This window comes from Hemicordylus capensis, chromosome 5, assembly GCF_027244095.1.
Source record: "Hemicordylus capensis ecotype Gifberg chromosome 5, rHemCap1.1.pri, whole genome shotgun sequence".
NCBI classification, from domain to species: domain Eukaryota; kingdom Metazoa; phylum Chordata; class Lepidosauria; order Squamata; family Cordylidae; genus Hemicordylus; species Hemicordylus capensis.
This window is the reverse complement of record NC_069661.1, coordinates 75213167-75225637: the sequence shown is the minus strand read 5'-3', so window position 1 is coordinate 75225637 and position 12471 is coordinate 75213167. Positions and strand designations below refer to the sequence as shown.

At 39.6% G+C, this 12471-nt stretch overlaps 1 protein-coding gene across 6 annotated transcripts in view; it reads left to right on the top strand.

Annotated features, from left to right (window-relative positions):
* The window catches only part of LOC128328403 (probable ATP-dependent RNA helicase DDX60), a 112616-nt gene that overhangs the window by 24366 nt on the left and 75779 nt on the right, over nt 1-12471 (top strand). For 5 of the 6 annotated variants that reach the window (XM_053258368.1, XM_053258364.1, XM_053258365.1 and 2 more), the window contains exons 5-8: nt 1025-1366; nt 4863-4979; nt 6675-6770; nt 10770-10922. In XM_053258368.1, the coding sequence (XP_053114343.1) occupies nt 1025-1366; nt 4863-4979; nt 6675-6770; nt 10770-10922 (708 nt within the window). Of the gene's footprint in view, nt 1-1024; nt 1367-3461; nt 3581-4862; nt 4980-6674; nt 6771-10769; nt 10923-12471 lie in introns of those variants that run through there. The other variant, XM_053258369.1, reaches the window with a different exon arrangement.

Genomic DNA, 12471 nt, shown 5'->3' with positions numbered 1-12471 from the left:
TCTTGTAAAGTTCAGAGTGCCTTAAATTTGTCACCTATCTTGAAATATCAATACACATAAAACAGAAGAGCCAAGTACTGCTGAAAGCATGTTCCTAAAATAAACAGCATCCAGAAAGCCCTTCCCTTAAATGCTCACTCCTAAACTTTAAAGTCTAAATATTTTTAGTTGTACTTCACTATTCTATTTCACATTTTGCACATTGCACAACTTAATTAACTTTGGTTACAGATTAATTTGATAGAGATACAAAATAATTGAAAAATGTGTTAAGCTAATGGATGGAGGAACCCACAAAATAGCCCCATAGCAAACTCCTTTATTTCTCCTTACTTTTATTTCATCTAGTTCTGGTGTTCCCAATCTGTGGTACTCCCAGATGTTGCTGAACTTATCATCAATTTATTGTGACTGGGGATGATGGGAGTTGTGGTTCAGCAACATCTGGAATGCCACAGGTTGGCAACCCCTGATCTAATTAACCCTTAGGGACTTATAAACACTTTATAAATTGGATTAGGTTTTTAACCATGCCTTGTACAGACTGTAATAGGTTGCAACAAGGTTCAAGAGTTGCCCAGTTAATAAATAAAAATGTAGGACTGTGAGGATATAATTACCTATGCTGCTGTTGTGTGTACAGTTACATGTATGTAAGCCTCATTAATGTCTGCTGGTCCAATGTGGCTTTGCAGAGCATTGCAACCTTTATGTAATCCTCAAGATCATCTTATGTGATCTGCAAGCTTTCAGCAGCACCACTGCGGCAGACATGGAACCAATGGAACCATGGAACCAATGGCACTACTGCAGGGGAACCAATGGTTGCAGCAGCATTACCATTCATTCTCATTATGGCAAATGGGGGAAAGTGCGGTAATGTTGCTAGCAGTGTCACCACAACTTGCTTCATTGCCATTAGGCTTGCAGATCACATCAGACAATATTGTATTTTCATAGTTATGTAGCAATTAATTTGAATTTGTGATGACTTCAAAAACATTACACCTTTTTTTTTTTACAGGATGCAGAACAGATATATCATGAGAATCCTGATCTTCTTTCCTTGAGAACTGCTTTGATAGTCCACCTTGTCAACAACACTGATATTGCAGTTCAAACTGAATTTTCCAATTGCTTAGATGATAGTTGGAATGATTTTCTGAAAAAAATCTCCCTATCTTTCTTAATAATCTCTGATGAAGGACTGAACCAACTGCAGACTAATTTGCTTCATATATTTATTATTCATGCCTTGTCAAGGAGAATCAGCATTGTCTTTATATCAGGCCAAGAATCGGACATGGTCAGGATTTATGGGTATCGTATCCATGGTGGAAAGGATCATCAGGAATTTTTTAGAAAGGTAAATAATGATAGAGGAAATTTTAAGTACATATAGATGTGGTAAGTACTTAAGCTATAGTGTCATTTTAAATCCATGGATTACATCTTGTGCACTCATTTTTGGTGACATTTCTTGATGGGCCATTGCTTTCCATTATAATGGAGCTTTTTGAACAGGTGCAACTTTCCTGATTTATTTCTTGGTTATCGGAGGAAAAGTTACATGTAGAATGCTTGACAATGCACGCTAATGAAGCGTCAGCACTTTCCCTGAAAGTGTTCTTTGCAGGCGGGAAGTAAGTCCCATAGGCTCTTCCATCAGGCCCCTTGTTGACTGCCGAAAGGCAGCTCTCCTGAATGTCTAAATGCAGATAGGAGAGCAGGGTGGGGAGGTTTACATCTGAGGGCGAGATCAAAATGTTGATCTTTATGTGATCTCATATCACAATTGAAGAAAAAATATCTCATCTTAGTTTGATATGCAACCTACATCTTCAGTTTAAAGTTCTTCAATTGATGTAGGCTCCAGAATCTTAATTTTTTCAGATTAATGCCCAATGGGCAGCATCCAGCTTAGTAAATCATAATTAAGCACTATTGAAATTAATGAGACAATTTAGTGGCAATTAATGTAAAACTAATTTCACTGGGACTTAGTCATGACTGACTTACTTTGGATGCTGTCCAGTAGGCCTGTGCATGGCCCCAAATCTCTGATTCTGGTCAAGTTCAACCTGACCCAACACTGAGACTATCAGGAGAGACCAACATCTCTCCCAGCTGTCACGTTGGGTTGAATTCTGTTGGAATTCTAACATTTTTATCAAACCTCCTGTTCTCATCTCACTGTTCCCTTTTCTTCTCACCTTCCCTTATCTGGGACTGGGTGGGGGCCAGGAGACATTATGTGTGATGTCCTCTTTGCTGCTTATGGGGCACTAATACAGCAGCCTCACTGCCGGCTCTCCAGTGTGGCTTCTCTGTTCCTTTTTTAAGTCTCCAAGTGGCTCAAGTATTATGGAAATCAGGAATTTTTAAAGAGATGGAGCCATGGCTGACAGAAGGCATATCACCTCTGACTTTTAATGGAAGAGTTAGGCAGGGAAGTGAAGCTGACAAAAAGATATGAACTAGTTCATGTGATGTAGCTAGCATACTGAGCCCTGGGATTCTGATTTCTTAATGAAATAATTAGTCAAAAATAGAAAAGTAGCTCCCATGCTGTTGCAGCTAGACATGAAGGGCAGTCCAGTGGCTCTAAGATCTGGCCATTTGGCCCCACTGTTGACTGTGTTTTCCTTCTACTCAAGTATAGGGCCAGTCCAAGCTTTGCTAGTACCTAAGGCAGTGCAAAATAACATGTCCCCTGCCACCATGTAGTACCTTGCTGCACCAAATGGTGCCCAGTGACACAACCCACTCTATTTCTTTCCCGGTTGGAGCAGGCCCCTTATTAACCTGGTGTTATAATATCACCAATGCCAATACATGTTTTTCTTTTCCCCAGATTAAAAACAAAACAACCAAAGAATAAGTGTAGAGTAGAGTAGTAGACTAGATAGATCACCCCTCTCTCCTTCCCAAACTCTTGTGCTCCATTCCCCTCTTCTTTTTTCAAATCTAGGGAGGAGGAGGAATAGTGGAGGTGGCTGGTGCGCTCCTAGATATTGGTTAATGGAGCGGGCGAGGTTGTGTGATTTGGGTGGAAGTCTGACACCACATCTCCAACTGCCTGCCTGAAATTTCAGCTTAGATGCTTCATCACTGTCTCAAGATCAGTATGTCCAAGACTGAACAGCTCATCTTTCTTTCAAGCCCTTTCTCTCCCTATTCTCCTTATCCACTGATGGTCACTATCCACGCTGTTGAGCAGATGTTCTTTTAGTGCTTTATCTTTTACTGCTCTCTCTCCCTTATTCCCTCTGAGTCTGTCACGTAATGATGTTGCTTCCCTACCACATTGCAAAAATGTGGCCTTCCTCTTTATTCCCTTGGCAAAAACCTCTAGTTTATGCCTTGGCAATCTCTTCCTTGGACCATGCAACCTTCTTATTTCTGCTCTTCTATTGGTTCATCAAACAGGCACAGTCTGAGGGTGCTCGTTGATCCAGCACTGTCACTAGAGGCTCAAGTGGACTCTGTGGCTCAGAGCACCTTTAATCAGCTTCGGGTGATATGTCAGCTGCTACATTACCTGGATGCAGATAGCTTGGCCACAGTTACCCATGCTCTGGTAACCTCCTATTTAGATTACTGCAATGTGTTGTTCGTGAAGCTGCCTTTGAAAACTGCTCAGAAACTGCAAGGTTATTAACTGGGGCTGGGCATTCTGATCATATCATGCCCATGCTTTGTCAGCTCCCAGTCCATTTCTGGGCTCAGATCAAAGTACTGTTTTTTTTTAACATTATAAACCCTAAACAGCTTGGGACCAGGTTACCTGATAGAGTGTCTTGACTCATTGGACCTTGAGATCTTCTTTTGAGGCCCTGCTCCAAGTGCCCCAGCCAAAAGAGGTGAGGCAGGTGGATACTAGAGAGGGCTTTTTTGGTGGTGGCACCCCATTTTATGGAATAGCCTCTCCAATGAGGTTCACCTGGTGTCATCACATTGTTCTTTTAGAGGATAGATAAAAGACCTTGCTGTTCACTCATGACTTTTAAAATAGGTTTAAAAAACATTTTAAAGTGTTTGTGTATAGTATTTTATTGTGATTTTTTGTTTTGTTATATGTACTTTATTTGTATATTTCATTCTATTCTATTGTGAGTCACCCAGAAAACAATTTTGTATGGGGCGGCAAGTTGTCATTGTCGCCACCACCACGGTCCTACCCAGACTCCGCTGCCAAAATCATTTTCCTCTGTCATCACAGCAACCATATCATGCCGCCTTCACTGGTTTCCCATCCATTCCAGCAGAGGCAATTTCTCCTTGGCTTCAAAGTCCTCTGTAACTTTGCCCTTTCCTGCCTCTCAGCCCTCATATTCTATTGCACTATTACTTGTGACCCCTGCTCTTCCAATTTCACCATCTGAAGGTGTCCTGTTCCCTTAAATGGCTCCACCCTTTCTCACTACCGCTTTTTCTTGGTTGTAACAAAGACTTCATGGAAAACCCAGCTTTCCCCAGAAGCCTTTGATCCAACCTCCCAGTTCCCATTCTGTACTGTAACTAAGCATAAGTATGTGTAACTGAAATAATTGCATATTCTTCCCAGTTGATCTGTGCCTCAGTTTTCCCTTCCCTGGCCAAGGGTATTATCAGGCCAGGGCCCTGTCTTTTCATTCATTAAGCAGTGCAGTGTACATGAATGCCATGTACATGTATATTTAATAAATATACATAAATAAATTCAACCACAGTGTAAAGTACAATTTATTCAATTGTACTTATAATCAACTGTTGTTTTATAGAAAACCAATATGAATGTACACGCATAAATATGCTTGCTTTGTTAGAAATAATAATGAATGTAAAAAATGAAATATGGTTTTGTTTTTACTTCTTTAAAGCACCAAACAAATATTAAGTTGTGTTTGGAAAATCTGTTGAAAAACTTGGAGAGATCTGGTACAGAAGTATTACTTTCCCTTTTGGGATGTTTGTGTCTGGAGGCTGTGAAAGGAAAGGTAATTGGTCTTTTTGCAATTTCATTGGTATGCAATTTCAATACATTTTCTAAAGCTGCTGCAGATGTTGAGAAGCTTGCCTTTTTCACATTACAGTTAAGAGGTCTCTATTTAAAGAAATGGTAGACTAAAAAGTAAGGGTGCATACATCATTTGAATTTGAACTTGCTTCTGAAGTGCACTCACTACATTTTGTTTAGATGTATATTTTTCGCTCTCCTGAATTGGGCTCTGGAAAAACTGGTTCAGTGGTTTTTATCACTGGAAGCTGGATGTGCACAGTTCTGGACACTTTCCAGATTAGACCCTGCAACGGGCTCACGTATCTCGCAAGTGTGCTTCCATACTTGCTGCGTTGTGACACCGCAGTCCCTACTCAGACAGCAGGGTGTCGTTCACATTGCCAATGCCTTGTCTCGAATGTAATAGCTGAGATATAGAGCTAGGACGTCATATATCTGGTGCAAGGAAGTTGCTGTTTTTTCGGGTTGTTAGTTGCTGTGAGACTGCTTCCCCTGCTGTTTACATTTTCAATGAGACTTGACTGAATGGAGGCATTTTGCTGCTGTTGAGCAGCTAGATTGGAAACCGCCCTGGTTTGAAACCAATAATCCACCTCCCACTGCTCAGCAAGGAAGGAAGTATTGAGACATTTGCTGCTTGTGCTCTTTGTTTAGAGGCTGTGCACTAAATGAACAAAGAGCACAGACAGCGAGTATCTTAATACTTCCTTAGTCTTATGGAGAGCCATGAGGAAATTTAGAATTATCCATTTTGGGGGGATCAGGATCAGTGTGGAAATATTGGAGGTCATCAGATAATTGCTCAGGAGCCAGAGGGTCTAAATAGGAGCTGAGAGTAATGAACAAGCAAAGGGTCAAATAGTCAGGATCCAGAAGATGAAGCAGATAATCAAGGCCAAGGGTCAAACCAAGCAAACAGGAGAAACAACAGAACAAGATAACTTTATTTATTTATTCATTTATTATTATATTAACTTTGATACTAAAGCAAGGATAGCTTCAGACAGGAAGCCTCTTATTCTTTTCCCGTCTGTTGGGGGGCCAGCATAGGACTGCTGCAGTTCAGCAAGTCACCACAAGGGGTAATGCAGATCAGAATCCTTGCCACGTGGAACTCTGATAGGAAAATGATCATAAGGAAATATGGAATGAAATTATGAAGAATTTTGGTTTTTGTTGTTGCACTGTGGCCATGTGGGCTACTTGACTCACTCTGGGTTGTTATTTGTCACAGCCCAGTGAATCAGGATAGGTAGAGATCTATGTGGGTCAGTGCATGTGGACAGATCTGTAATCTGGACACACTTAAAGGACTAGAGGACCCATTTCTTGAATGCTTTTGTACCTGATGAAATTGTACACCATAACAATAGCATTAGCAGCAAAACTCGCAGCTGTGTACATTGATTATTAAGAGCAAACTATGTGCTGTTCTGTATATCTTTGGAAGGATTTCATTAGGAACATGAGAATAGGGAATCATAGCAGGTGTTTTTGTTTGTTTTTTTACAAATTGAGAAGTCCCAAACCTCCTGTATGTGAATGAATAAAAATATCTGATTTAAAAAACACATATTACTTAATGATATTTATAAATTATGTATATTTAAAATTTAATATTAAATATACCAAAATGGCAAAATTTTCACCAGAATTTTTTTCTTTCATGGAGGGGAAAAGAGACATCCGATATATTGTCTGTATTGTCTCATGTTCACTGGTGCTGGAAGTACACAATAAGGAATTACAAAGTACCACTCAAAAGCAGGTGAGAGCTCATTAGCTAAAATATCAAGTTTGCGTCTACTTAATGCTCCTGTGGATACTTGCATATTTTGTTTTTTGTTTATGTAACACATTTGTATACTAGCCAAAACATATGTCTCTAAGGCTATTTTTGCATTGGTGCTTTGATGTTACTGAACCAGTTGCCTTTCCATGTTCAATGTTTCTGTGGAAAATAGTTGACAAATAGTTCTCTAAAACTTCAGCCTGGATGATGTTAGTCATTTGTCAGTATTAGAATTTCCAGTATGTTTCAGGAATGATTAAGTGCTGGTGATGGGACTGTGAGGTTGGACAAACGTTTACAGACTTTGCTTCCTCCTACAGAGCGCAGTGATTTATTTCCCTATGATCTTTCCTTCTGTCTTTTTCCTTTTTCTATTCAGTTTCCCTAACTCTATTTATGTTCACAAAGCTGAAGTTCTGATGGCCATCAGATTTAGCCTTATTCATTATGTACCTACAAAATATATAAGCTCTACAGGTGGTGGTGGGGGATGATTTCATTCCTTAGTCCCCTTCCCTGCACCTTGTAACCATACTGCTCGTCTTTTATAAATACATTCAGTGAAACATTTAAATAATTGTTGTGTAGAATCCTGTTGAGTGTAGGTCCACTCAAAATGATCCTTACCCTTCAGCAGTGGAGGAAAGTGCAACAATATTCAGGATCCAGCTGATGTACATTTGACATTACATAAAAGCAAAGCCGCCCTGCTGGATCAAGCCCAAGGCCCATCCAGTCCAGCATCCTGTTTCACACAGTGGCCCACCAGATGCCATTGGGAAGCCCACAGGCAAGAGCTGAGGACATGCCGTCTTTCCTGCTGTTACTCCCCTGCAACTGGTATTTAGAAGCAGCTTGCCTTTTAGGCTGGAGGTGCCCTATAACCCTCAGACTGATAGTCATTGATAGGCTTGTCCTCCATGGATTTATCTAAGCAATTCTTAAAGCCATCCAGGCTGGTGGCTATCAACACATCTTATGGCAGAGAATTCCATAGGTTAATTATGTGTTGTGTAAAAAAGTACTTCATTTTGTCGGTCCTAAATTTCCTGGCAATCAGTTTAATGGGATGACACCTCATTCTCTTGTTATGAGAGAAGGAGAAACATTTCTCTCTATATACTCTCTTCATATCATGAATAACTTTATAAATCTGCATCTTGTCTCCCCTCCATCATCTCTTTTCTAAACTAAAAAGCCCTGGGTGTTGTAGCCTTGGCTCGTAAGGAAGGTGCTCAAGGATGTCAGATCAGTGAATGGCGAGGTTTGCCTATACTGTGTCAACTGGATCACCTTTATCCATTTTATTTATTTATTTATTTATTTATTTATTTATTTATTTATTTATTTATTATATTTTTACACTGCCCAAAACTTATGTCTCTGAGTGGTTTACAAGAAGATCAAAAAGTAAAACATTAATTAAAAACAAAACAAAACAAAAAATTTAAAAGCAAGAAATTTAAAACACAATTTAAAATTTTAAAACAATATTCTAAAAACAACATTCAAAACAATATCAGTTAAAAGCCTGGGTGAAGAAATGTGTCTTTAAGGACTTTTTAAAGGATGTCAGAGATGGGGAGGTTCTTATTTCACTAGGGAGCGCATTCCAAAGCCTTGGGGCAGCAATGAAGAAGGTTCAACCATATGCTTGTTGACACTCTTAAAGAACTCAAAAGTTGGTGAGGTAAGATTCACCTTTGCAGAAGCCAAGATGGTTCTCGTTTGGCAAGTCTTGTTCTTCTATATGCTTAATGATGTTGTTCTTGAGAATGCTTTCCATCAATCTGCCTGGAACAGACATTCTGCTAACCAGCCTGTAATTTCCTGGATTTCCCGTGCCCCCAGTATCCCTTTTTGAAAATCTGTGTTACATTGACTACTTTCCAGTCCTCTGGTGCAGAGCCTGCTTGTAGGGATAAGTTACATAATTTTGCAAAGAGGTTGGCAATTTCACATTTGAGTTCTTTAAAGACTCTTGTGTGGATGCCATCGGGCCCTGGCGATTTGTTAATTTTTATTTTCCAGACAGTTTAAAATGTCATCTTTTGTCACCTCTGAGTCAGTTCTTTAGCCTCTGTCCCCGAGAAGCTCAGTTCAAGTACAGGTATACGATCAGTATCTTCTGCCATGAAGACAGATGCAAATAACTCATTTAGCTTCTCTGCAATCTCCAAATCCTTCTTAATAATCCATAATGATCCCTTTCATTCTCTCATCATCTAGCAATCCAACTGCCTCCCTGGCAGGTTTCCTGCTTCTGATGTATTAAAAGAAGTTTTAATTCCCCTTGATGCTCGGAGAGACCATATTACTCCTGTATTGAAGGAGTTATACTGGCTGCCGATATGTTTCCGGGCAAAATACAAGGTGTTAGTTATAACCTATAAAGCCCTAAACAACTTGGGCCCTGGGTATTTAAGAGAACGTCTTTTTGTTATGAACCCCACCGTCCACTGAGATCATCAGGAGAGGTCCGTCTGCATTTGCCACCAGCTTGTCTGATGGCTACTTAGGGATGGGCCTTCTCCGTTGCTGCCCCGAGGCTTTGGAATGCGCTCCCTGGTGAAATAAGAGCCACCCCATCTCTGACAATTTTTAAAAAGTCTTTAAAGACGCATCTGTTCACCCAGGCTGTTAACTGATACTGTTTTGATTGTTTTAGAATATTGTTTTAAAATTTTTAAATTGTTAACATAAGAACAGCCCTGCTGGATCAGGCCCAAGGCCCATCTAGTCCACCATCCTGTTTTGCACAGTGGCCCACCAGATGCCGCTGGAAGCCACAAACAGGAGTTGAGGGCGTGCCCTCCTGCCATTACTCCCCTGCAACTGGTACTCAGAGGCATCCTGCCTTTGAGGCTGGAGGTAGCCCACAGCCCTCCGACTAGTAGCCATTGATAGACCTCTCCTCCATGAAGTCATCCAAACCCCTCTTAAAGCCATCCAGGTTGTTGGATGTCACCACATCCTGTGGCAGAGAGTTCCCAGACAAATACTGTAAATGTGAAAAGCGGAAGGGCTGGGTTTTAGCTTAGGTGATGGTGAGAGTAGGACTTACGTTACAGAGTTTATGCCTTATGGTAGCTCAGCTTGAGATAAAGTGGCTAAGGTAAATAATTGTACAGTATATATGTATGACTAGAATTAGGGACTATGCTAGGGCTAAATAGGAAATGTTTGGGTTCCATATTTGGTCCTCAAGAATCCAGTTGCCTATTCCAGATAGTTTATATTTTGAACCTAAGAGTTCACTTATCAGTGTAATCCTAAATATTTTATTGGAATAAATCAAATTGTTGATTTGAAATCAAGCAGCATTTTCCCAAGTAAACCTATCTAAAAGCAAGCAAGTGTAAATAAATAACAATACAAGGGCAGTAAGTTCTTGAAATGCTCAAGACTTCATTGCTTAAGATATTTCTTGTTTTGCACTCTTCATTTCCAAGCAGTAGAAATTCACAGGGCAACCTGCAAATTTTTTTTGACTTTTTTGGAAGTTTAAAACATTGAAGTTTTGGGATATTGTCGGTAGTAATTTATACTATTACAAATATACAAGGTGCAATCACTAGTTCTAGAACACAAGTCCAGCACCTGCAATCCTAGGACCTTCTTTTGACAGCCCACAATAATTTAACAACTTTTCTAACAAGTTTCAAATTCAGAGGGGTTTTCTCCTCTTTCTCATTCAAATTGGGGGAAAAAACCCAAAACCAAACCAAAATAAAATGATTTATTTCAGCCTATCTAGGCTAGTGGGAAATTCCAGTGGCTTGGAATAAACATAGAACATCAGTGGCCATGCTCTCTTATCTGGCATCTAGTCCATAATCTGGAGAGAGAGCATTCTTTCAGCAACAGATTTTTAAAATGAAAGATTCAAAATGAGAAGCTAGGTGAAATTCCTTCTCAAAATGGAAATTGCTTAATGTTTCATGTAGTGTTCATTTTTGTTTGCATTTGGTAAAGAAACCGCCGTTAACATTGCAAGACGTTGCAGACCTAATCAGAATGTATTGCCTCAGTGTGGCTTTGCTACATCACTTGCCCCTTTCACAACGGATTCAAATTAGACTCATCACTAATAACTGGAATAAGGAAACTTCTGTGTTAATTCAACAGGTAGGTACTGTATAGATTCTTTGAATTTGTCACTAAAATAAATTATTGGCAATTGTTGGCTATCTCCAGATATTACTTGCAAAATTCATTTCCACCGATGTATGTTTTCCTTTCTTAAAATGTTGGAGGTGCTTGCTTACTTTTGCAATATTATTTGGTTTAAGAGATGCAATAAAATTATGTATAAGCTGTTGTTTGGAATGCATAAAGTAAAGTTTTCCGAATACAGATTTAATGTATTAAAAAGGGAAACTTAGGAAATTGTAGAGCAATGTAATGAAATTGCTTGCTTGCATGTTTGGTGTATTTTGAGGGTAGGTGGCTCATTTAGAGGAAAGAATCATTATGACATCTCATGTTGACCTTAGTATTAATAACTTTGCTGCAAAGCAGTTTTTGAATTTGAAAACATATCTGATTTTTATAACAGTTGAGAACTGCTTGTGTGAGTAAGCTTTATATGAGCTACCCCTGCTAACTGGGCAAAGATGTACCTTTTAAAAATGGTGGCTCTCTTATTTTTAAGAGAGAGCGCATTTGTTCATAGTTCCTTTTCTAGTGGTTACTGCTGGTGTCTCCCTTCTGTTTTTGTTTTGTTTTTTAGGTTGTGACCCTTTGGGACAGGGAACTTATCTTATTGCACCCACACCCCAATAAGTCACGAGACACAAGGGGCAGGCAAAAAAGGATGCATACCAAAAGCCAATCAGATGAATGCCAAAAAAATTCTTGCCCAACCCCCAAAGAGGCAACCAGCAAACCCAAACTCTATCTAACATGGGAAGGCAGGGAGGGCACTTGCTGCAAACGGACTGAGGAGGAAAGACGCCGGAGAGTGTTGGTTCAGCAGCGTCTCCTCCCCACCCGTCCAAGAGCCAATATGCTCACTACTTGCCTTGTGCCTTCTTGTCTGAGAGGGACTGGGGCAAACAGGCTGCACCACCTATCCAGGCGGCAAGCGGCCTGATTAGTTTTTTTATGTTAACCACTTTCCTTTTAACTAGAACTTTTAAATTTGTTTATAACAGAAGTTCACAGTGCAAATGTTTTGAAATAAAGAGGTGTAAACAAAACAAAGCAACATCTATGTGAATCTTGATTAAACATTTGACAAAATCAGCTTTTTAAAAACACATGAGAAGCAGCTGTGGGAGTAAGCTTGCATGAGTTCCCCCCCGCTAACTCATACAAGGAAGATGGGGTATGTTAAACGAATGTGAAGTTAAGGAGAGTGGGCAGGGAAGCTCATTGCATTTGTTACTACAGATAGATCATTACTGCTTGATTAAACACCTACCTTCTAACTGCTTAATTGAGCTATCAGTCAAATTTAAATAAATATGAATTATCTTTATATTGCAAAACCTCAATACAGGTGCCGTTTTGAGATGGGGAACAAAAGTGAAATGATTTATAAATTAATAAATAAAAATGATTTACCCATTAGAAGGAAAGACCATCCATAGTACTTTCTTTTTCATTCAGTTTTATTATGACATGCCAACACAAATAAACAGAATCTTTACTCTTTGTCTCACAGATTAAAATT